This window comes from Salminus brasiliensis, chromosome 23 (genome assembly GCF_030463535.1).
Source record: "Salminus brasiliensis chromosome 23, fSalBra1.hap2, whole genome shotgun sequence".
Classification (NCBI taxonomy): domain Eukaryota; kingdom Metazoa; phylum Chordata; class Actinopteri; order Characiformes; family Bryconidae; genus Salminus; species Salminus brasiliensis.
The window spans coordinates 30,323,578-30,348,720 of record NC_132900.1 but is presented as its reverse complement, the minus strand read 5'-3'; the positions used below and the strand labels follow the sequence as shown (position 1 = coordinate 30,348,720).

General features: G+C 48.9%; 1 protein-coding gene across 1 annotated transcript in view; it reads right to left on the bottom strand.

The window, feature by feature from the left end:
- Positions 1-25,143, bottom strand: part of cux1b (cut-like homeobox 1b) — a 171,508-nt gene that overhangs the window by 87,443 nt on the left and 58,922 nt on the right. Inside the window, exons 3-4 of the mRNA XM_072668403.1 lie at positions 10,774-10,821; positions 224-302 (exon numbers count right to left, since the gene is read on the bottom strand). Of these exons, the coding sequence (XP_072524504.1) occupies positions 224-302; positions 10,774-10,821 (127 nt within the window). The remainder of the gene's footprint in view (positions 1-223; positions 303-10,773; positions 10,822-25,143) is intronic.

Below are 25,143 nucleotides of genomic sequence, written 5' to 3'. Positions count from 1 at the left end.
GTCTTGGAAAGAGTGCGTGTACACACACACACACACACACACACACACACACACACACACACACACACACACACACACAGAGCATGGGCTACGGAAACATTAACATCTCACAGATGGACGCACGCACACACACACACTCCATTTCAAGTGCAAGACAGAGCATGTCTGAACGAACACACACACACACACACACACACACACACACACACACACACAGCCTTACCTGGGACATCGATGAGCTTCTTGTAGACGTTGAGGAAGGCAGCTTCTGCTTCTTTGCTTCTTTTACTCAGAGCGTCGATCTGGAGGAGGGAGGGAAGAGCCGGATGAATAAAGCAGCATAGCGAGGGATAAGAGTACACATTCAAACGTGACCTGACATGAAACACACACACACACACACACACACACACACACACACACACACACACACACACACCGCACCCCCACACATTCCAACCAATAACGGATAATCCACCCCACCCCACCCCCCTCCAAACAGACCCAAATAAGCAATTTATAGCGGCGGAGCGCGCCATGTTCATCTCTCTGAAGGGCTTTAAGAGAGTAAGTGATTTATAGTGGTAGTGAGAGAGGAAAGCGCTGGGGTGTGTGTGTATGTGTGTGTGTGTGTGTGTGTGTGTGTGTGTGTGTAGCAGGGTTGCGGACTGTACCAATCACTCCTATCTACTGTATCACGGCACCTTTATCAGCACACAACAGCTGCCCCCTGACTGATGGCATACTTATCCCTGTGCTTCAGTATTTATCTCTGACACACACACACACACACACACACACACACACACACATACGCGCATGTACACAGACAAAAAAAAAAAAAAAAAAAAAAAAAAAAAAAAAAAAAAAAGGACACATCATAAAGCCATCACAGACTGGGACACACTCTGACGCATACGGAGGAACATACAAGCACAACACACTGCGATAACACACACATGTACACACTAATCACAGAGGCATCAGTCGCATGCAAAGGTCCGGACCCCCGGGGGCATAAACCACTAATGATTTGAGTCCAAGTAAGTTAGATTTTCTACAAGACACACACAACTAAACAGGACCGTAAACCTAAATCCTAGCTAGAACCTGGTCTAAATTCTAGCTTTGATCTTAAACACATTCTTAACCTAAGCAACAAATCCTAACCCTGGTCCTGATCCTAAACCCAAACCTCAAACAACTCTTACCCTGGTCCTAACCCTAAACCCAACCTCAACTCAAAACCTAGACCTAACCCTTACCCCTGGTCCTAACCCTTCCTCAAAACCTAGACCTAACCCTTCCTCAAAACCTAGACCTAACCCTTACCCCTGGTCCTAACCCTTCCTCAAAACCTAGACCTAACCCTTCCTCAAAACCTAGACCTAACCCTTACCCCTGGTCCTAACCCTAGACCCAACCTCAACTCAAAACCTAGACCTAACCCTTACCCCTGGTCCTAACCCTAGACCCAACCTCAACTCAAAACCTAGACCTAACCCTTACCCCTGGTCCTAACCCTTCCTCAAAACCTAGACCTAACCCTTCCTCAAAACCTAGACCTAACCCTTACCCCTGGTCCTAACCCTTCCTCAAAACCTAGACCTAACCCTTCCTCAAAACCTAGACCTAACCCTTACCCCTGGTCCTAACCCTTCCTCAAAACCTAGACCTAACCCTTCCTCAAAACCTAGACCTAACCCTTACCCCTGGTCCTTAACCTTCCTCAAAATCTAGACCTAACCATTACCCTGGTCCTAACCCTAGACCCAACCTCAACTCAAAACCTAGACCTAACCCTTACCCCTGGTCCTAACCCTAGACCCAACCTCAACTCAAAACCTAGACCTAACCCTTACCCCTGGTCCTAACCCTTCCTCAAAACCTAGACCTAACCCTTACCCCTGGTCCTAACCCTAGACCCAACCTCAACTCAAAACCTAGACCTGACCCTTCCTCTGGTCTAAATCATAGCTTTGGTCCTAAACACATTCTTAACCAACAAATCCCAACCCTGGTCCTGATCCTAAACCCAAACTTCAAACAACTCTTACCCTGGTCCTAACACCAACCCCAACCCTAACCCCCACTCAAAACACAGACCTAACCCTTACCCCTGGTCCAAAGCCTGACCCTAGCCCTAAACCTGCTGAGAATCGAGCGTTCAGCAATTTTACCAGATCTGTGGTTGGTGTGGCGCAACAGATAAAACCACTAGCTGCCAGTGAGCTACCACACCATGTGGGAGACTGGGGTTTGATTCCCAGTCTGGGTGACTATGCTGCGCTACACCAATAAGAGTCCTTGGGCAAGACTCCTAACACTACACTGACCCTCCTCTGTAATACGTGTAACTATGTAAGTTGCTCTAGAGAAGAGCGTCAGTTAAATACTATAAATATAAATATTCACCGAGCTGAACATCTGTAGCTCATCTACAGGGGGTTCGACTCTACGGTGCAAATCTCGTCATCTTGCAGATATTAAGGAACTGCAGCCAATTCAGTCCCACAAACTCTGAAATAATTAATTCTGTAAAAAAAAAACAGAAAAAAACAGAAAACTACAGACAGAGATATTTCTCCTGCTCCTCTCCTGCTCCTCTCCTGCCCCCGACTCGCCTCCAAACCCAGAAATGAACTAAATGAAACTTCTTTTCTTTACTTTCCAAACCTCTGAAGAAGCTATAAAATAAACCTTGACAGCTGATGAGCTCCTTCTTCCCCTACGAGACAAAAAGCTCAGAGATAAATCAGTTCTTTGCTACATATAAAAATATCTCCTTTTATAAAAAGGTCTCGGAGCCTTGGGGGGGGGGTGTGTGTGTGTGTGTGTGGGGGGGGGGGGGGGTAAAGAAAGGCGTCTGAGTTGTCCTGATGCTCTCGAGCAGATGTATGTGGGTCAGAGGCAGCAGGTAGAGTGGCAGGTCATGTGCAGGCTGAATGGCAGGCCAGTCTAGTCTTGCTGAGCGGACACATGCAGACAGACCCTCAGCCCAAAACCTAAACTTGACCCCTCCCCTAAACTCAATCCCAACCCTGATCCTGTCCCTAAACCTCTAATAAACGGCTGATGGTGCGCCGGTGCTTTTCGGAGAAGCTCCACCACCTCACAGATAACAGACGCTACAGGGCTACTACTGTCCACAAACATTTGGACATATAGTGTATACAGGGCCTGGAACTGTGGCCAATGAAGAACCAGCTCTTTAACAGCAGGACCTGTACTCCGCAGAAGGACGGGGGGAGGGGGGCTGGGCAGAGGGGGGCTGGGCAGAGGGGGGGCTACAGGGCCGACTCTCAGCGAGGCCTGATTCATGGTTTTGGGGCACTTGCCGCCGCCAACAGGCTACATGTAATACCGGCTTCGGGCTCCGCTGGGAGCGGAGTAAATCTTCTCAGATGTTCCTTATTTATTTGGCCGGAAAACATCTGGAGCGCACCGGGCAGATGCCAAGTTCTTCCCACAGCAGCTGGAGCAGGACGCTGCGCTGGAGTCCAGCTCTCTCTGCTTCTGGTCTGACATGGAAACGGTAGCAGAAGCACTGCCGCTCACTCGCGTGGGAATGCCGGAATTTAGGACTGGCACTTCGTAATCAGCGGGTCCTGGAGCTGCATATCGGCGTGAGGTCAGGACGCTGGATGATTGCCACCTTACCTCCCCTCATCCCCTCAACTCATCCCAAAAGTATTGGATGGGGCACCACCCATCATTCCAGAGAATACAGTGCCAGTACCACGGCACTTAACTGCTCCAGAGAGTCCTATTCTATTGGCAGTACTTCTCTACAGAGACTAGACAGGCTGTGTGCGGGAGTGTGCATTTGCACACCTGTGTCAGCAATGGGTGCAGGGTAACGGTGTAGCAGATCTGGTGGCGTTAATTATGAGGGTAGATCTACATGCAGGGTTTAAGGAGTTGAAGTAGCTCCATGCATTCGTTAGAAGGGGCGTCCACAAATATTTGGACACATAGCGTAACTGTAGATGGCGTATTTTATTAGTATTCGAATTTGACGTGATTTAGCGCAAAGATAAACCATCCTTTATATTTGTTTTTAAGTTTATACAAAAGAAAAATAAAAAGACAAAAGTTTGTGGACGGACTCAACCAGCAGAATGCATGGAAGTGCATGGAAATGCATTATGCATTATGTAACTCCCTACGTTAACAGTGCGATTACGTAATTACATTTAAATAATTATGTAATGCAAAACTAATATACAGCAACACAACAGCAGCAGCAGCAGCTCTAGAGAGTTTCACTGAGAGTTTCACGTCCCTCCTCAGGTTTGGCCTGTTCTGCACTCAAACAGTGCAGTGTTTGTTCACCAGAGATAAAGGACAGTTGATGGTGTGTGAGTACTGGAAGCCCAGGGTGTGCAGGAGGTCAGAGAGTCCGCGGCAGGGGGCTTGCGGGGCCGTCCTGAATGAGCGCACTCTCACGGCCCGTCCTGATTGCGTGGCAGAGCGGGTCCTGAGCTCAGGGGATTAGAGGCATTACTGACTTTCTTTAAAGCAGGGGGGGGGGAATTACTGATGGAAACATCCGGCCCACCCCGGTCATACAGACCCGCACACAGCAGACTGGTCAGAGGTAACACTGGGTCAGAGCGAAGAGCGACAGAGGGTTGCATGTTCGAATCCCGAGTCATGACGCATTGCCATCAGCAGCCGGAGTCTGGGAGAGCACAACTACTGGCCAAGGGTTCTGCAGGTGGGTGGATGGCGCTCTCTCTCCCCTCATTACTACTCTTAAGCGCGTGTTAGCTGGTGCGGTGGAGCTGGGGACCCGGCGCTGAGCTTAATATGACGACCCACCCCCAAGAGCGCAGCACCAGCTGCCAAGCATGGTGGTGGTAGTATCGTGATCTGGGGCTCTGGGGCTGCCAGCGGTCCTGCGGTCCCTACCTCAGAGATCGAACCTCAAACCATCAGACAGGCGGTTGAAATTTGGGGACGAACTGGGTAACCCCAAACACACACACACACACACACACACACACACACACACACACACACACACACACACACACATCTACTGGTTCCCCATTTATGCTGTAATTCTGCTACTTTTCCAGGGAAGTAGCGAGGCGAGTGCTGGGGCTGCAGCAGTGGTGTGTGTGTGTGTGTGTGTGTGTGTGTGTGTGTCTCTCTGGAGAGAAGCTGTGCTGGGGGATCTGAGCGCTAAGCTGCGCTGCCTATGATTGATCCCCAGAGGGATCTCTCTAATGGAGGATTAAAAGCCTGCCTGCCCGCTTAATACCTCACTCATACCCGCACACACACACACACTCTCGCGCAGCGGCCGAACAGCCGCGCTCAACCTGACCGGGAGAGGACGGGTGCAGCGGGGGCAGCGAGTGTGCCGGGGCGGAGACATCCAGACCCAGAAGCCCTGGTGAGCAGATGTGAGGGGTGCTCTGAGATTTGGAGAACAACCCACGCTCTCGTCGGCCGCGATAAGTTAATGTTCGGCCACCATCCTACACATACGCTAAATGGACAAAAGTATTGGGACACCTGCTCAGTCCTTTTTTCTTCTGAAATCAAGGCTATTAAAAAGAGTCATAGGTGCATGATGTTTACTGCTCCAGAATAGTCCAATTCTCAAAACAAGAGCAAGACTCTTGCTACATCCTGCTGAAAATAACCCCTTCCAGAAGGGCCCAAACTGAGGGCCGCCTTTGCCAGAAGACGTGTGTGTTGGTGCAGAGCTTGGCCGGGTCCAAACCCGCGCGAGGGTGTGTGTGTGTTTTTAAAAGCAGGGCGTTTATTTGAGCAGAGGGCCATTACCTCGGTCACTCACATCCCAGGAACACCAGTCCAGCAGAGTGAGAGACCACAACTAAAGCCTTGCCTGGACAGTAGAGACGAGTTAGTCCAGCCAAAGCATTCGAGTGTCCCAATACTTTTGTCCACGTCGTGTATAGACGGGAACCCCTAACATGCGGAGCGGAGCACAGCTGTAGCATTCTTGAGGGATAGCGTGGCGGGCTAACTTTGCCTCAATTCAGCCTATCTAAGGGGCCTTATTAGGGATTTCCTGAGGTTGCTAAAAATAGACCATGAAGATTCACAGCCAGAGAGCTTTTATGGAGAGGAGGTGCTCCACAGCTCATTCTCGAGACCACTGCAAAACCACCTGCCAAGTACTGAGAAGGTCCACCACAAGAGCTCTGACCAGTCGAGGCACGGCATGGACTCCACAAGACCTCATGGCACCGCAGATGAGCATAACTGACCTGCCTTAGGTGCCTGTGACCCCGTAATCTGTTCTCCTGTTGACCTCCTGATGTTTTGGAGGTGTTCTGACCCAGCCGTCTAGAACCTCACAGTCTGGTTGTGGTCAAAGCGTCCCAGATTCTTACGCTTGTCCATTTCAGCTACAGCTGTGCTCCACTCCACATAGCATCCGCATAGAGTGCTTGTATTACAAGGAGGCTTGTATTGGACAAAAGTATTGGGACACCTGCTCAAACTCTGCTTTGTTTCTTCTGAAGTCAGATTCTTACGCTTGTCCATTTAATATATATATGTAGATAAATAAGTAAAGGGCTCCAAACTTTTGAACAATCCACTTTTATGTCTCCAACTCTCCAACTCTCCATCTCCGCTCAGAAAGGAAACCCGGGTCGACCTGGGGGCGCATCGGCCACTGTGTTTTTCGTTTAAGCATGCAGTCTGGGCTAGCCGCCGGACTGGGGAAGAGGCTAAGCGGACTGTATTTAGCCTCCCGCTCTCCAGGGGCCAGAGCACAATCGAGCGCATTAGCGTTTAACGAGACCACACCCGGCCCGTCATGGCCGCTTTCCCACACGGAGCTCGGAGATGAGCGAGGGCTAAAATAGCAGTGTGAGAACGGCAGCAGACCCTGCGCAATATCATCAACGCTGGGCTGTAACGCCACAACGGGCTGGAGTTACACGCCAGCGTGGGTCAGACAGCTATTGTGTGTGTGTGGTGGACTGACGCGGCCCGGCCAGGCCAGGCCAGACGTGGCCTGGACACCAGTGTAATGACGGCTCTGCCGCGGAACCGTGGAGGCTACGCTGCCGCCGTTCCCAGCTCATAACATTTTTTATGATGTTATTGTATTACTGTTTCTACGGGAAAAAAGTCCTGTGGGTCAGAATTCATAAGGCTACACAGACGCCTGTCATGACAACTGACAAACACCTACATAAACATTAATAAAGGCTTAAATTACATGGTCAATTATAAATGCACTATATGGACAAAAGTATTGGGACACCTGCTGTGCTCTTTGTTGGAGGATCTGTCTCTGCTGTCCAGGGAAGAAGGCTTTCTACTAAATTTTGGAGGAAGAGCGTTAGTAAGGTCCTGGATGTTGTGACTGTCACCATCTCCACCACCAGCCATCATTCCAGAGAACACCGTTCTTCCACTGCTCCACAGCTCCTCAATGCTGGGGGGCTTTATATATACCCCTCTACTAGCCCACGCCTGGCATTAAGCAGCATGGTGCCAATAGGTTCATGATGTTTATTTATCTGCTCCAGAGAGTCCTAATGTATTGGCAGTAGTTCTGTACAAGTGCCACCTACTGTGCTAGCAATGTATGCATTCATTAGACGTGGTGTCCAGAAATATTTGGACACAGTGCATCTATTTTACATCTAAGAGGGTTTCACTACATGTCACGGGCTACAGAAAGTGTCCAAACTTCCGAACTTTCTGCAGGTTATGGTTATGAAAGGACCCCCCGCACAAACCCCTCCCCCTCCCAATAAAAAGTGCCCCCCCACTGGCCTCATCCCTTTCTTCCCAGCTTTCAAATGTCTCTCCTGAAGAATCGCACAGCGGCCTCAAGGCCTCGATCATTGGACAGATCTCTCTCTCTCTCTCTCTCTCTCTCTCTCTCTCACGCTCTCTCTCTCTCTCTCACAGCGCGAGTGCCTCTCCTCTCCGGCACGCTGGAGCGCTCACTCGAGTGTGGCGCGCACTGCTGGCTCTGGCGTTCCACAGCGCGGACCTGCTGAATCTCAATATGGGCCCCCATGAAAAATTCAACCCCTCATCCATCATTCAGCGGCTGTCGCTGGAGAAGAGGGGGGAAGCACCTCGCCGTACAAGCAAAAGGACACATTTAAGTCCCCATTAACTCCCATTATTCATCCGCCATTGTCTCACCATTAACGGAATCAAAAGCGGGGTAAGGAGCGCGAGAGCAGCAACGGCGCGAGAAAGGCAGGTTGTTCTTTAATTCATGGGCGGAGCTGCAGGAGAGGAGGGACGAGGAGACGGCTTCAAGATCTGCTCAGATTAAAAAAATTTCAGAAAAAGAAAGAAAGGTGTGGCTTAGGTTCAGGCGGGGGGGTCGGGAGGGTCGGAGGGGTCGAGAGGGTCGGTGCGGTGGGGGCTCGCGTAAATGGACGGTCCGAACAGGGCGCGTCAAACACGCGTCCAGGTCAGGGCGCACTTCCCGACTGTAGGGGGAGCCCAAGATGAAGTAACAACCAACCCCTACCCCCCCCCTCCCCGGCAACCCCATGCTTAGACAGCCTGTATCACTATGTGTCCAAATGTTTGTGGACACCCCTTCTAATGAATGCATTCAGCTACTTTAACTCTAACCAGGTGCTGCCAATACATTAGGACTCTCTGGAGCAGATAATAAACATCAGAAACCTATTGGCACCATGCTGCCTAATGCTAGGCGTGGGCTAGTAGAGGGGTCTAAAGCCCCCCCAGCATTGAGCTGTGGAGCATTGGAAGAACGGTGTTCTCTGGAGTGATGGTGGTGGAGTGCAACCACATCCTCACAGCAATGCTCGTCCTCCAAAATCTAGTAGAAAGCCTGGACTTCTTCTTGCCTGGACAGAGTAGATACAGTTACTCCAACAAAAGCAGGATGAGCTCTTTTTCATAACCTTAAATGTGTCCAAATACTTTTGTCCAGTGTAGAAACAGAAACACACACACACACACACACACAGAGAGAGGAACACAGACCATACAGTTTGGCATCTTATGGTCTGGCCATAGGCAGGGCTGTCACACTGCATTGTTCGGGGTCAGTGGCGAGGCTCCGGGTGCGAGACCAGTGGACGAGAGCCCTTCCCTCCCTCCACAAGATCGCTCTCTCGCCTCCTGCCCAAAAGCAAGGGCTTGATGAAAAAGAATATTCTAGGGTTAAACGAGCTCCACGAGCAGGAAAAACGGGAACATCTCCTTTTAGAAGGTCAGAGAATAGGAGCGCGGCCCCGGATATTTAAATAGACCTCGCGAAGAGCGAGCCCTGCGCTGGACGGGCGCGAGGGCGAAAGGAATGAGATGCGCCGCGATTAAAATAGCGGGAGAAGGAGCGAGGCGAAAGAGAGGGAGGGGTAATGAAGGGTCTATGGGATATACTGCGTCTCTGAGCAGAACATCAGAAGTTGAGCTTTCGGCGGTAGTGCTCTCTCGCTCTCGCGCGCACTCTCTCTCTCTCTCCACATTTCCTAATGTCTCTCGCTCTCTCATTCTCTCTCTGTATTCTTGGGGGGGGGTTATGTCCCTTTTTTATACAGGATGCAATTTAAACATGGCCTCAGGGTTCAGTGCATCATGAAAAGGACACGACAGAAAGAGCGAGAGTGCGCGCGAGAGAGAGCGCGAGAGGGGCTTAAAAAAAAAAAAAAAAAAAAAAAAAAAAAAAGAGGAGAGAGAGAGTCCGCTCCACTTTTCTTTTATTCTCTATCGCCACTCTCTCGCGCTCTCGCCCCCTCGACCCCGTCCAGGTCATGCTGTACTTGCTGACAGAGAGGAGAGGAAGGAAGGAGAGGGGAGGGAGAGAGCGAGACTTAAGGAATTGTGGGATAGCGCATTATTTCCTCTTAAAAACAGAGGAGGTTTATTTATACCTCCTCAGCTGATGCAACGTAGCGCGAGAGTGATTGCTCAGCAACTGTTACCAACAGTGTTGCCAACATCTGCTCTCGCTTTTCAGCAGAGGAGCAAAAACACACTTCGCTCGATTCTCAATACTTTGATACTTGTGACTGAGGTCATGCCCAGATTAGGAACTCTGGATTTCATCATTACCGAAAAACTACTGAATTCGCGCTGCTATCGCGCCGTCGTCACGGAAATCTGCGAAAAAAAGTGCCAAAGCGACTACACAGAACATCCAAAACGGGCCGATTTCAAAACCCACAAACTGTTACATCACAGTTTTGACTCGTTTATGCATCTTTTTTTTTCCTGGCTTTCGCGGCAGGAGGCGAGAGAGTGATTTCGCAGAGGGAGGAATTGGCTCTGGTCCACTGGTTTCGTACCCGGAGCCTCGGCGCTGACCCCAAACTAGGCAGACATTACAACATTGCCCAATGGTCAGACCTTTAGATGCCAAACTTTACTGTCTGCATTCATCTGTGCGATGACAAAAGTATTGGGACACCTGCTAATTCACTGTTTCTTCTGAAATCAAGGCTAATAAAAAAAATAAAAAAAAGAGTTGATCCTGTCTTTTGTTGGAGTAACTGTATCTACTCTGTCCAGGGAAGAAGACTGGCTTTCTATCAGATTTTGGAGGAGCATTGCTGTGAGGGTTTGATTGCATTCAGCAATCATTAAGAGCGTTAATGAGGTCAGGAAGTCGAATGATGATCACCACCCCACCTCATCATGTTTACACCCCTATAATTTACATAAACTCCACCCACTCGAGAAAGCTTGGTGCCATGGTGGATGTATGAATCTCACACACACACACACACACACACACACACATTAAAAATGAACCTGAGAAGAAAGGAGTGCGCTCACCTCGGCCTGGAAACTCTTCAGCAGCGGAGCTACCTGCTTCCGAAGATCCTAAAAGACGAGCAAACAGAAGGAGAGGGTCAGTCAGGGTTCTGCATGGTTCTGCATGTGGTTCTCCTGTGGCATCACTCAAAGGTCCATTTGGAGCACCTTTTATTTTGGAAAGTGCTTCAAATGGACCAAATACAGCGTGGAAAAACAAGCACCGGGTCAGGCATTCAGACCCGGGGCTTGGACGACATCCCAGCACAATGGACACAAACACGCCAACACACACATCACATGACTCGGGGATGAACCGGCCGCTTCCGCTGAAATTACCACTCATGCAAAAGGACATCAAAGCTCGACATGCAAATATGTACCCTGTCCATTAACCTCCCGCCCTGCAGCCACTCTCGAGCACGCACACACACACACACACACACACACACACACACACACACACACACACACACACACTCTCAGGATGGCGTAAACCTTCATCACATGCTCGGCAAATCGTACGCATTGTGTTGATTACGATATGCTGGGCAAGATAAGCGAGGACGGCGAAGGCGGTTGACTCTACAGCAGCACTTCTGGAGACACTGAGATAACTTCCTGAGACAAGCCACTACTGTTTTCTCAGAAAATAGAAGAAGAGGAGGAGACCAGAACCCGTCGGCTGCTCTCAGATTCCTGGAAAAGGTTCAAGAGACAGCAAAAGACGGCAAAAAAAAAAAACGATGTGATGAAATCCAGCCATGGAGGTGACTGAGGACGCAGCTGAGCCACTCGCGAATTAGGCAATCTACTGTTATGAGAAGTACTGCATCACTGCACATGAACTAATGTCCAAAACAGTGATATTACAAGCGTTCAGACGCGCAATCCTGATTATGATTAATATTTTATATATTTAATATAATTTTTTTATCAATTTTGTTTGACGGATTTTTTAATTCATTCGTCCAATCAACCCCCACCTGTTCGTAGCTTCCCCTAGCACTAGCAATGCTCCTGACTAGGGTTGCAAAATTCTGGGAATTTTCAAATTTTGGGAAATTTACCATGGGATTATCAGGAAATTATGGGAATTCACTGGAATTAATTTAAATACAATTGAAACATTCGAAGCTAAAGGTGAGAAATTTACATATGGTTCGTAAAATAATAATAATAATAATAATAATAATAATCTACTGAAGCAAAATCTTGCCTGAAATTATTAGATATGATCCAAAATGCTTGAATAGCAAAGCTGCTCCTCAATCCCAGACACATAGCTCACTGCAGGGCTATTGAGACCACGCCCCCTGTATCCACTGTCCATTCCTTCATCACATGTCCAGCACATGTCCAGATGATTTTTAGAAACCTGTATTTATTAACATTTCTATGCAAGTTTCTCACTTTTAGCTTCAAATATTTCCATTTTATTCCCATTAAATCCAGTTAATTCCCATAATTACCAGATAATTCCCATGATAAATTTATTTGGATTATGCTGCTGATGGCAAAGCGGCATCGCTCGGGATTCGAACTCGTCAACCTCAGGCCATAGAGGCTGTATGTGGTCAACATATGGTCAATATACAGGTTACTGGTGACTAGAATACCCAAAAGATGTCCAGGCATCTTGATTTGCAAATGATGTGAAGGCCAGATTGATCAGTTTCTCTAATATTTTGCACATTTTTTTATTCTGATCAGTTAACAGTTTGCAATAAATGAGGAAAGGGCCTGAAGAGGTCTGGGGTCATCCTGCTTGGTCAGGACTCGGTAGGCTGTCACTTTTAGCTTCAAATATTGCTATTTTTCCCATGAATTTCTGTTAATTCTCATAATTATTTGTTAATTCCCGTGGTAAATTTATTTGGATTATGCCTTCATGTCTGCAGATGATAAAAAAACAGCACATTAATGATAGTCTATGGTTAAGTTCCTTTAAATGATCCAATATTTCCACTTAACTAATTCCAATAAATTCCCAACATTTCCATGGGAAGTTTGCATTTTGTAATAATTAATAATAATAATAATAAACGATGCTGAATTTTGGGAAGAGGACACAGGAAAGGGTTTTCTTCCAATGACTCTTGAGACTCTGGGCCGGAGTCGCTGCACAGTAGAACAGTGCACCACCACGCCAGAGTCCGCCAAGATCGAGCTCAAGGTCTTTCTCAGTCAAACGGTGGGAACTGTTGTTTTTGTAGGTGGACTTCCCGATCTCTTGACCTTGAACTTGACCTCCAGCATTCCTGAAAATCTCCTTACAGTCTTCCCCTGCTTTTGTGGGCAACCGAGACGATGGATCGGCTAGTACGACTTTTCTGAATGGCGTGTTTAGGACCCACCACCCAACATCAGTCCCTCACCCAACCTGATGTGGCTGGATGCAATCAGATCCTCAGTTCAATGCTCCAACGTCTGGTGTAAATCCTTCCTAGGACTACAGTTACATTACCGAATCCACACACTGACGGAAGCCCGTCCAGTTCTTGGTAGCCGGCTAAGGCCAGACGAGGTCTCCAAGGTCAAGGCAGGAAGGTCAGAGGCCACCAGGCCTGGCAGCTGGTCGTAGCTGTTGTGTCTTCACATGAGCGTGTGTTGGTCGATCTGAGCGGCTGAATAAGGAGCCATGGACTTTTTACCCGGGCCTCCCCGGAGACCGTCTGAGCTGTGTGTGTGTGTGTGTGTGTGTGTGTGTGTGTGTGTGTGAGAGAGAGAGTGTGTGTTGGCTCCTATCCGGATAACGTTTATGTAAGCGCTGCTCAGAGGTCCTGGTGACCCACAGGAAACCTCTGTCAGCAGCTGGTTTACATATAACACCCCGATCCCTGCCAACACACACACACTTACGCACATGCACACACACACACACACTCCTCCTGCGCCGGGAAAGCCTCGGCTGTTGTTACGGCTGCACAAAGCGCACATGAAAGCCGGCGGCTGCCGTTCCTGTGTCGCTCCAGATCGGCTGTGCGATCGCAGGGGGTGGCGAAGCAACGAGAAAACGGAAAGGGTTGGAGTGTGTTAGAAGTCGCAGACTGAAACAGACACTTCACACACACACACACACACACACACACACACACACACTGTGAAGAACAAAAAAAAAAGCTCCTCGAGTGCCAAAGCTGAACCGAGCGAGGCGGATGTGGATAGAGGGGAGCGTCGCAGCGTGGAGGTTCGACTCTCAGAGCCTGAAACAGAAGGTGCAGCTCAGAAGAGACAGGATGTCGGAGGACGAGGGGAGCTCTGGAGGGCAGCCAGCACCCTGGCTGTGGCAGCCTGGGTAGGGGGGATAAGAGTCCCCAACCGACGTCCACAAGCCTCCTCCTCCCTCACTTGGCTCACTGTTGTCTCTGGCATGGCAACAACCTAGACGATGGATCAGCTGGGATCAGCTAGGATCCAGCAGGTACAACTCCTCAACAAATCACAAAAGGATCAGTTCAGAGCGCCCCCCCCCCCCCCCCCACACTACTTTTGGGTGAAGGTCTTACACACTAGATGTTGGGCCACTGAGCAAGGCTTCCAGCTACAAGACCACCACCAGAGTGCAGATCCACGGCTCCACAGCTCAATACTGGAGGCACTAAACGACCCGAGGTCAATTAGAAGGGGTGTCTGAATACTTTTGGCCAAAGACTGTAGATCAACCAGCCCTATAAGGAGTCTGGAACGACTTCTTTAGTGTAAGTCTGCTCCCTTAACACAGAGAGAGAGAGAGAGAGAGAGAGAGAGAGAGAGGAAAGTAAGTAGAGAGAGGGCGAGTGAGATATAGATACAATGGGAGCCAGAGAGAGAGAGAGAGAGAGAGAGAGAGAGAGAGAGAGAGACAGACAAAGGGAAGCAGAGAGTAAGCGAGATATAGATACCAGAGGGATAGACACCGGGAGAGAGAGAGAGAGAGAGAACGAAAAGGAAGTAGAGAGAGGGCGAGATAGATATAGATACAATGGGAGAGAGAGAGAGAGAGAGAGAGAGACAGAAGAGGGATAAAGTGAGAGAGAGAGCTCAGCTGTAATTAGGCCTGACGAGCAGGTCTGCCTGGCAGCCCACGACTCACCACCTATTTATAGAGACCTGCTTCTGGACAAAAACGTACACACACACACACACACACACACACACACACACACACACACACACACACAGGAGGGGGGAGGGAAGAGACTGGAGGGGAATAAAAAACAAAAACAGCACAAGAAAAGCTTAGAAAACTGCTGGCAGGGCAAACTGGACAACACACACACACACACACACACACACACACACACACACACACACACTCTCTCTTGGTCTACATCCAGCTCCACTGAGGACGCAAAGCAACTTAAGTGCCTTTAGTCTCCAAACTCATTTAATCAGGCAGTCGGTAATTCCACTACAGGAGCGCTCGGGCTGTGATCACACACTTACAGACACTCAGTGTGTGTGTGTGTGTGTGTGTGTGTGTGTGTGTGTGTGTGTGTCCTCGGTTCTCTAATAGCTGCACGTCTTCATGTACAGAGTGCTGCCTCATGTTCACGCTCTTTAAAACAGCTCAAGAGAAAGGATCTCACACACATCTTATAAAGAGAGAGTCAGAGCACAAAATAAGCTCCTCCCCCTCTCCGCCCACTTTCCTATGATTGGCCGCACCCAGGCGCCCCGCGCACCACTTGCTGACCGATATATCGGGTTGTTTTTGGATACGTTCCACGGTCTTTCTTTGCAAAAAGAGAAAATATCAGTGCTAATTTCCAGTCGCAGTGTGGAAGGGATTCGAGCTCACAACCTGCTGAGGACAGGGTGCACCCTGAGACAGGTGTGCCACCAGGGGACACGGTACGAGTTGCGCAGTATGAGACTGAGGCTTTATTTATGGCTTTATTCAAGTAATTACTTTGCAGTGATGATTCTGTGGTAAAAGAGCCGGGCTAGTGCACACATGGTTGTGGGTTCGATACCCAGGACCACTAAGCTGGCACTGTTGGACTATCGAGCAAGTCCCTAAACCCTGGCTACTCAAGGAACGCTGCAGCATGGCTGATTTTGTGCTCTCACCCCAGCTTATGCAGTGAAGGCTCGATGGTTAGAATGCCAAGTTACTGATCACAGGGTTGTGGGTTCAACACCCCACTTGCTAAGCCAGCACTGCTGGGCCACTGAGCAAGGCTTTAAACACTCGCTACTCAAGGAACGCTGTAGCATGGCTGCAGTAGCTGAATGCATTAATGGCTGCAGCTGAATGTATTCATTAGAAGGTGTCCATAAATATTTGGACATAGCGTGTAATTGGAATATAATCGGATTTTGGAATTTTTCAACCCTCGCGCATACTCTCACATGCACTTACACACACACACACACACACACACACACACACACACACACACACACACTTACTGCCATTACAGCTGCAGTAAATCTGGGACGAAGCTGGGTTTAATGACCGTGTGTGTGTGTGTGTGTGTGTGTGTGTGTGTGTGTGTGTGTGTGTTCGTTACCCCTCTGTCCTTTATTGCCTGCACATCTTCAAGTACAGAGTGCTGCCTCTTGTTCACTCTCATTAAAATGGTTCCAGAGACAAGAATCTCTCGCTCTCTCACACTCACCCTCACTCACCCTCACACACACACACACACACACACACACACACACACACACGGCTGTTAGGAGCTTTTTGTTTAAAACTAAAGCTTGATTTAAGTTTGAGATCACACTTTAGCCGCAGAGCTCTGAAAGAGAGAACGAAGCACGAAGACGGGGCGAGAAAAGCTACAACACACACACACACACACACACACACGAATACAGAGACGTTGGCACACACACACACACAGATGCACATGCATCTCAGCCCTGGAGGACGGGAAAAGTCATTTCCTGAGAAAGTGCCAGAGTGTGGCTTTGATGAGGCATCTGAGCGAGAGACATTTGAACAGAGCGCGAGAGAGAGAGAGAGCGCGAGAGCATGAGAGAGAGAGATGAAAAACATGTAACAGCAGCAGGGGGCACGGTTACAGTAAGCTGAAACACATAGAAGACATAGAAGGCTGTGTGTGTGTGTGTGTGTGTGTGTGTGTGTGTGTGTGTGTGTGTGTGTGTGGTGTGTCTCATCGGGCCTCCAGGCATCTGGCGTGCAATACAGGAAGATGCTTAAGAGCCTTCCCTTTGTTTCATACCTCTGTAGGCTGCTTTTACCGTTCAGCTCTAACCACACACACACACACACACACACACACACACACCTCTCTAACTAGGTCTGGACGACGTGATGCCACACTGCTGCTGTCAGAAATGCAAAGAAACGTCCCTAAAGCTACGTTATGCAGCCCGCTGATGCCACACGGAGTGGGCTGGAGGGGGCCGGAGCGCTGCCACTGCACCTGCACCCAACAGGCTCATGTGGGGCTCACATGGGTGGAACGTGGGCTAGATAGGTTCCAGGTGGGTTCCAGGTGGCCATGGGCTCCGAGTGGTTTTGTACATGCATTTTAACTGGGAGCCAATCAGGCCCCATCCTCACAGCCCCCCCCCTTAATCAGACATGGGTCCCATCCAGACCCCTTGTGCAGTGTACAACCCAGATGGAGCCCAAAGGTAACCCCTCCTAGTCCCGTCACTGACCCTGGTGGGCTTTTAATATGTGTAGCGCTCAGCTTGTCCAGAAATGCAAAGCAAAGCGTGATTTGTATTCACAGGTGAATTACGCTCCACACCTGTAGGGGGAGCTCAGGAGCAAAACTACCAATTTGCTGCTAACGAGTGCTAGTCTAGCCGGACTGATTCAGGTTTATTTTAATGGATCTGTTCCTTTGTTTTTACCGCTGGATTCACAGCACAGCGCCCTCTGCTGACTTCCAGGTCCACTAACGGACATTCTTCCCAGCCTGCAGCAGTGAGGAGCTTTCTCAGGGGGGGAATTAAACAGCTTCGAGTCTACAGCGTGGGACTATTTCACAGCTAAATCCAACTGAAGACATCAGAAAGACAAATCGGAGGACGTGAGTGCGGGGACAATGCTGAAAGCTAACCGGCTACAATCTCTACAAACAGCACATGGCACTGAGGGGACACTGTGAGAGGACAGCAGCGCTGGTATCCAGTAAGACTCGGGGATAATTACAGGGTTTCTCTTACAATGTTAAAAATACACTCATATGTGGGTCGGTGAGCCGTCGTCGGGGCTGTAAACCAGCCAATCAGAGAAGAGCTTAGCATTACATTTCTTATGGATTTTTTTTACTGTGCAAGTCTTTCATTAAACAATAAATAAATACAAATAATTAAAAATAAGTGTTTCATTCTGAGGTAAAATAACATGGTGGAAGCATAACAGGGTGGTACAATAGGCTTGTTTAACTGTATATGAGCATTTTTCACTCCAACCAAAGTCACATATTTACTATTTTTACATCAAAAAACACCTTAAATACTTTTTTTAAAAATCACGATTTTTATATTTAATTTAATAAGTAAATATTAAGTCAATTAAATATTTAAAAAATATTAAATATGCTAATTAATACATTTTAATTAATACATTTTAATGTTAATGAATACATATTTAAATATTTTAAAAAAATAATTTTAATTAATAAATATTTAAATATAAAAACTTAAATTTTTAATACATTTTAATTAATGCATCTTAATTTTAGTTACGAAATATTTAAATATTAAAAAATTATTAAACAAGTTAATTAAATATTCGCTTTTTTATGTCTTTTAAAAAGCAGGAAGTGGCCTCTCAACATGTTTTTGAGAGAAGAGCAATTAATGCCGCTCGCCTCGCTGACAGAAGCTGGGTCAACGGCTTAATACGAGCTCCACAAAAGGTCACGCCCTCTGACGGGACTCGAGCGCGTTTCCTACACCTTTCCCTCCGAGAGCAGAAATCTTCACAATTACAGGATTTCGGTTCTTTGTGTGAGCCAACAGAAGCCGTCACGTCCTTGAAGAGCGAACGGTTCGGTCTCAGAAGTCCTTTAAAACATCTACAACCTTTCAGCCCCTCATTACTGCTCTTCAGCGCTGCTTTCAGCCGAGAGAGACGTGAAAGCAGAGGATCCGGCAGCAGCGCGTCTGAGTGTGAAGAGCACTTCAACAGGTCTGCAGGAATTAAAGATTCAGAAAAGGTCACACACACACAACGACAGTTACACACACACACACACACACACACACACACACACACACGTGTGGACAAGTGCTCCAAAACCTGACATACAGGTTCAACAGCAACTTGAGAGCACACACACACACACACACACACACTCCTGTATTACTGCAGCCATGTAACACCACGACTGCACCGTATTAGAGCAACTACACCGTAACACTGAGTGCACCGCACAGTGACACAGCGACTACACCGCAACTACACCGCAATACAGCGACTACACCGCAACTACACCGCAATACAGCGACTACACCGCATCCACACCATAATACATCGACTACACCGCAACTACACCATAATACAGCGACTACACCATAATACAGCGACTACACCACAACTACACAATAATACAGCAATTACACCGCAACACTACAACTACACCATAATACAGTGACAACGCAATTACACCGTAATACAGCAACTACACCGCAACACTACAACTACACCATAATACAGTGACTACACCGCAACTACACCGTAATACAGCAACTACACCATAATACAGCGACTACACCACAACTACACAATAATACAGCAATTACACCGCAACACTACAACTACACCATAATACAGTGACAACGCAATTACACCGTAATACAGCAACTACACCGCAACACTACAACTACACCATAATACAGTGACTACACCGCAACTACACCATAATACAGCAACTACACCATAATACAGCGACTACACCACAACTACACAATAATACAGCAATTACACCGCAACACTACAACTACACCATAATACAGTGACTACACCGCAACTACACCGTAATACAGTGACTACACCGCAACACTACAACTACACCATAATACAGTGACTACACCGCAATTACACCGTAATACAGCAACTACACCGCAACACTACAACTACACCATAATAAAGTGACTACACCACAACTACACCGTAATACAGCGACTACACCGCAACACTACAACTACACCATAATACAGTGACTACACCGCAATTACACCGTAATACAGCAACTACACCGTAATACAGCAACTACACCGTAATACAGCAACTACACCGCATCTACACCGTAATACAGCAACTACACCGCAACACTACAACTACACCATAATACAGTGACTACACCACAACTACACCGTAATACAGCGACTACACTGCAACACTACAACTACACCGCAATACAGCGACTACACGCAATACAGCGACTACACCCCAACTACACCGTAATACAGCAACTACACCATAATACAGTGACTACACCGCAACACTACGACTGCACTGCAACACTGCGACTACACGCCAACACTGCGACTACACCGTAATACAGCGACTACACGCCAACACTGCGACTCAGTAACCAAAATAGCCAAAAAACAGCACTGGCTCTTCCAGTCTCCCCCCCCAAAATCAGACCATTAAAAAAGTGTCCAGACACGCCTCTAAAACTGATGAGCGTAACTACCTCAATTAGCCCATCACTGACAGCACAGCACAGCTGTGAGTATAATCCCCAAAGAAAGGCACCGTCAGCATGATCCTGGACCCCCCCACACCACCTGAGCCTAAAGTCACCAGGCCCAATGCCAGTAGTCAGCCGGACGGGGGTCTCAAAACAGGTTCTCTGGAGTGGTGGAGCTCCATCCAGTCCTTCTGGGGTGAGCTGGAGTGCCACGGCTAATCCTTCAACATCAGTTCCTGACCTCACTGAGGCTCTTCGTGGCTGAATGCTATCAAATCCCCACAGCGAGGGGATGCAAACATCTAGGGTAAAGCCTAGAAGAAGAGCAGACGCCGTTACTGGAGCCGAGGTGGGATTAGATGGGGGTCTGCAGACCTGTTTTTATACCCATGCGGGGACTCGTTGGTATTTGCTCCTCCGTGTTGGCTGGTGTCCATTTTCTCCAGGAGACTCATAGTCCATTTTTTAACTCACTGACACACACACACACACACACACTGACACACACACACACACACACACACACAGACACACACACACACACACAGAGCTAATGGTGCTAGCCGCTGTGCTCCTCTCCATTAACGGCGCTGTAATGTGGAGAGCTCACAGAATAAACACATTAGCGTCACTCCACACGGCTCTACACACCAGCGCATTCACAGACACTGACTCACCACAGGCAGGCCAGACAACACACACACACACACACACACACACACACACACACACACACACTCCCGCTCGCTCTCCACACACACACCAGCACTTCATTTGTAGACAATAACGTCCCAATATGCCTAACCTCACAATGTCTGGTCATGCAGTCAACACAAAGAAAAAACTAAAACACACACACACACACACACACACACACACACACACACACACACACACACACACAAAATGGCTCCAACAGTGACCTTCATAAACACTGAGAAAGTCACAGACGTGCTCTTAACTTGCCCAGCACTCCTGCTTTTACTGGACGCCGCTGTGGACGGTAGAGGAACCTGCCGCTCACCTGCTCTAACAAACTTTACGAGCACATTTTACAGCAGAGCTCATCTCCGCTCTGATTGGCTGACAGAATAAACCAGGCCTGTGATTGGCAAGCTTTCTCGTAACTGCCTGGGCGGACAGTCGTTTCCACTGACCAGCAAACAGGACGTACATCCGCGACCTTTGCAAAGTCAGTGGGTCCGAAGCCTCGTCCCTGTGTGATCCCCCCCCCAGTGAGAAGTGCAGTAACCCCCCCCCCCCCCCCAAAGATTCGTCAGGATCTCAAGGTACCTCAGAACGACTCGTCAGGATCCAAAACTCCCCCAAACACTCATCGGGATCCAAGGGAACCCCCCCAAACACTCACCTGGGATTCAAAGGAACCCCCCAAAAGATTCGTCTGCATCCAAAGGAACCCCCCCCCCCCACAAACACTCATCGGGATCCAAAGAAACCCCCCAAACACTCATCGGGATCTAAAGAAACCCCCCAAACACTCATCCGGATCCAAAGGACCCCCCCCCCCCAAACACTCATCCAGATCCAAAGAAACCCCCCAAACACTCATCCGGATCCTAAGAAACCCCCCAAACACTCATCGGGATCCAAAGAAATCCCCCAAACACTAACCTTGGATTCAAAGGAACCCCCCAAGGATTTGTGAGGATTCAAAGGAACCATCCAAAGACCCGTCGAGATCCGAAGGAACCCCCCCAAACACTCCGGGTCCTCGTGGGTTTCCCTTGGTGAAAGGTCGTGTAATTCGTGACCTACGTGCACTGAAAGACTCCCGATTACAGGACAGCGGGGTGTGTCGTGTGCCGGGTACAGAGCTCTGACCTCTCTGAAAGTCGAGCAGTGTGAACCTGGCGTAAGAGGTGGGCGAAGGTGGGCTGGTTTTGAGCAGCGGCAGTGTGTCCCTGCGTGTCCCTGCGTGTCCCTGCGTGTCCCTGCGTGTCCCTGCGTGTCTTTCCCAACATAAAAAGCTGTCAATCTCTGAGTGACAGCAAATCAATAGCGAGAGCGCCAGGGTCTCCCTCTAATCCAGCTGTACTCCTAAAGTATGAGTGATGGAGAGAGATGGAGAGAGAGAGAGAGAGAGAGAGAGAGAGAGAGACAGCTGGATTACCCATGCCTCTTCATGTTGGCATGGCGATGGCCTCTGCTTATCTGCTCCGCCACTGTGGGCCTCCTCACGTCACTGCGGATGCAATTGCCGTGGCGATGAAAGGCGGAGGAAAGCCGAGCCCCCGGGCGGAGACGCTGAGAGGTGCAATCCGAGATGCCACACACACACACACACACACACACACACACACACGGACTGCTGATCCGATGAGTGACAGCAGCCGACTGGAAACACTATCTGTACAATTCCAAAACATCCCATCTCACGCACAGGTGCTCACACCAACACCTACCATAACACACACACACACACACACACACACACACACACACACACACACACAGGGGCGAGACCTTAGCATACACTTGTTTGCCCACACACACACACACACACACACGCAAATGTTTGTTTTCATACATTGTGGGGACACAGGCTGTGAGGTTATACATTTATAGCTCATTTGAATTGATACGTATGTACATACACTATGTGTCCAAATGTTTGTGGACACCCCTACAAATAAATGCCTTCAGCTACTTTAAGCTGCACCCATTGCTGACACAGACATGCAAATACACACACATAGAGGTTTATCTAGTACTGCCAGTAGATTAGGACCCCATCATGACCCTATTGGCACCACGATGCCCAATGCCAGGCGTAGGCTTATAGAGGGGTGTAAAGCCCCCCCCAAGCATTGAGCTGTGGAGCAGTGGAAGAACTGTGAGAGGATCCAGCATCCTGACCTCACTAACGCTCTTGTTGCTGATTGCAATCAAATGCTCACAGTAGAGACAGTTACTCCAACAAAAGCAGGATCAACTGTTTAATAAGAGCCTTGATTTTAGAAGAGACAGTGAGCGAGCAGGTGTCCCAATACTTTTGGCCATACCGTGTGTAGGGAAGTGGATGTTTGTGTTTACAGACTAAAGCAGGTCGTGAACCATATCAGTACGTGTTCGTGTTGAGCAGCTCGAGACGTTTAGAGCCTGCACTTGCGGAGATGAGACTGGTGACGGTCTAACTCCAGTGTTTGTTAGCAACGTTAGCCTAGCATCTCTCGCTCCTCCCTAATGAAGCACACGTCCGATGTCAAACAGGTCTCGGCTGGCCGCCTGCATCTGGCTGAGCGATGAAGTCAGGCGGTCAGATTTCTCACTGAACTGCCCCTTTAAAAATGAACCGTGGAGGTTCTGCATGCCGGGTCGGAGCCGTTCTGCTGGACCCGGTCGGTTCCTCTCTGGCTTCCCTTCTGAAAATACAGCGGCTGCGCACACGCCATAATGGACGAGCGCCCATAAATCAAGCAACCCAACATTTATAGTAATGCCAGCGGCCTCCCCCTCCTCCACACACACACACACACACACACACTCAGGGTAGTGAGGGTGTCAGTTGAACAGGGCTGTGCATTGTTGGAGGATTTGGTACATTAGTGGTGAATGTAGCAGAGCTGTCGGGACTGGGCTGCAGTATTCATCACGGGTGGGACGTGCCAGCCAGCCCCCCCAAACCACCCCATCACACCCCCCCTCTCGCTCCCCCAACCTTACTGCTGCTCACGCGAGTGTGAAACGAAATGACAAAGCTGACAAGTTAACACCAACTCCAGGAAATGTCTCCTCCACACACACACACACACACACACACACACACACAAATATACGCCCCTCCACCACCCTTTGTGCGCGAGAGCAGTGTGAATGTGTTTCTCCACATGTGTGTATGTGTGTAAGGGTACATGCATGCACGAGTCCCCTTTGATGGCTGTATGTGGGCTTGAGTGTGTGTGTGTGTGTGTGAGCGCGAGGGGGAGCGCGAGTGTGTATGACAACGTACACGCGAGAGTCTCTTTTGATGGCTGAGTGCGTGTGTGTCGCGCTCTTTTGATGGCGCGCGAGAGTGTTCCACTCCATGTGCGCTTTAATATGTATGTAAAAACTCTTGATAGCTTGTGTGTGTGTGTATGTGTGTGTGTATGTGTTGTAAGTCTCCCCTTTGATGGTAAATGTGTGTGTGTGTGTGTGTGGGAGTGAACGAGGGAGCGTCTCTATTGCCATTATCTCTAAATAAGGCAGGGAGGGCTATTCAGCGGCTATCTTCTGCTCATCTATCCGTGGCATGGCTAGAGGGGGAGAGCGCGAGAGTGAGCGCGAGAGCTGGAGAGAGAGCTGGAGAGAGAGCGGGGGGGTGGGGGTGGGATGCACAGAGGCGGTTGATGAAGGAAGGAAGGAGGAGGGGAGAGATAGAGAGGGAGAGATAAAGAACGAGCTCGGGGTAAAAGATCGAGAGTGGGGGAGGGGCGAGGCACTGTGAATGGGGGTGCGAGGGGGGAGAGAGAGAGAGAGAGAGAAAAGTATTTTTAAAAGGATCTTAATGTCGTTCGGCCTTTCTTTGTACTTCTGTGGTGCACTGAACTGAGCCGCACGCGAGAGGCGCCTAAGCTCACGTGTCGTTACTACTCCACCTAGTCCAGAGGCCCAAAACAGGACAGCCAATCAGAACAGAGCTCATTTACATTAATCAGTCTTAAAGGTATGGTACCAGCTTTCATGAGTTGTGTTGGGTTCTACAGACAGCAAGAGAATGAGAGAGAGAGAGAGCGCGAGAGTGAGAGAGACAGTGGGAGAGATCGAGGGAACGATA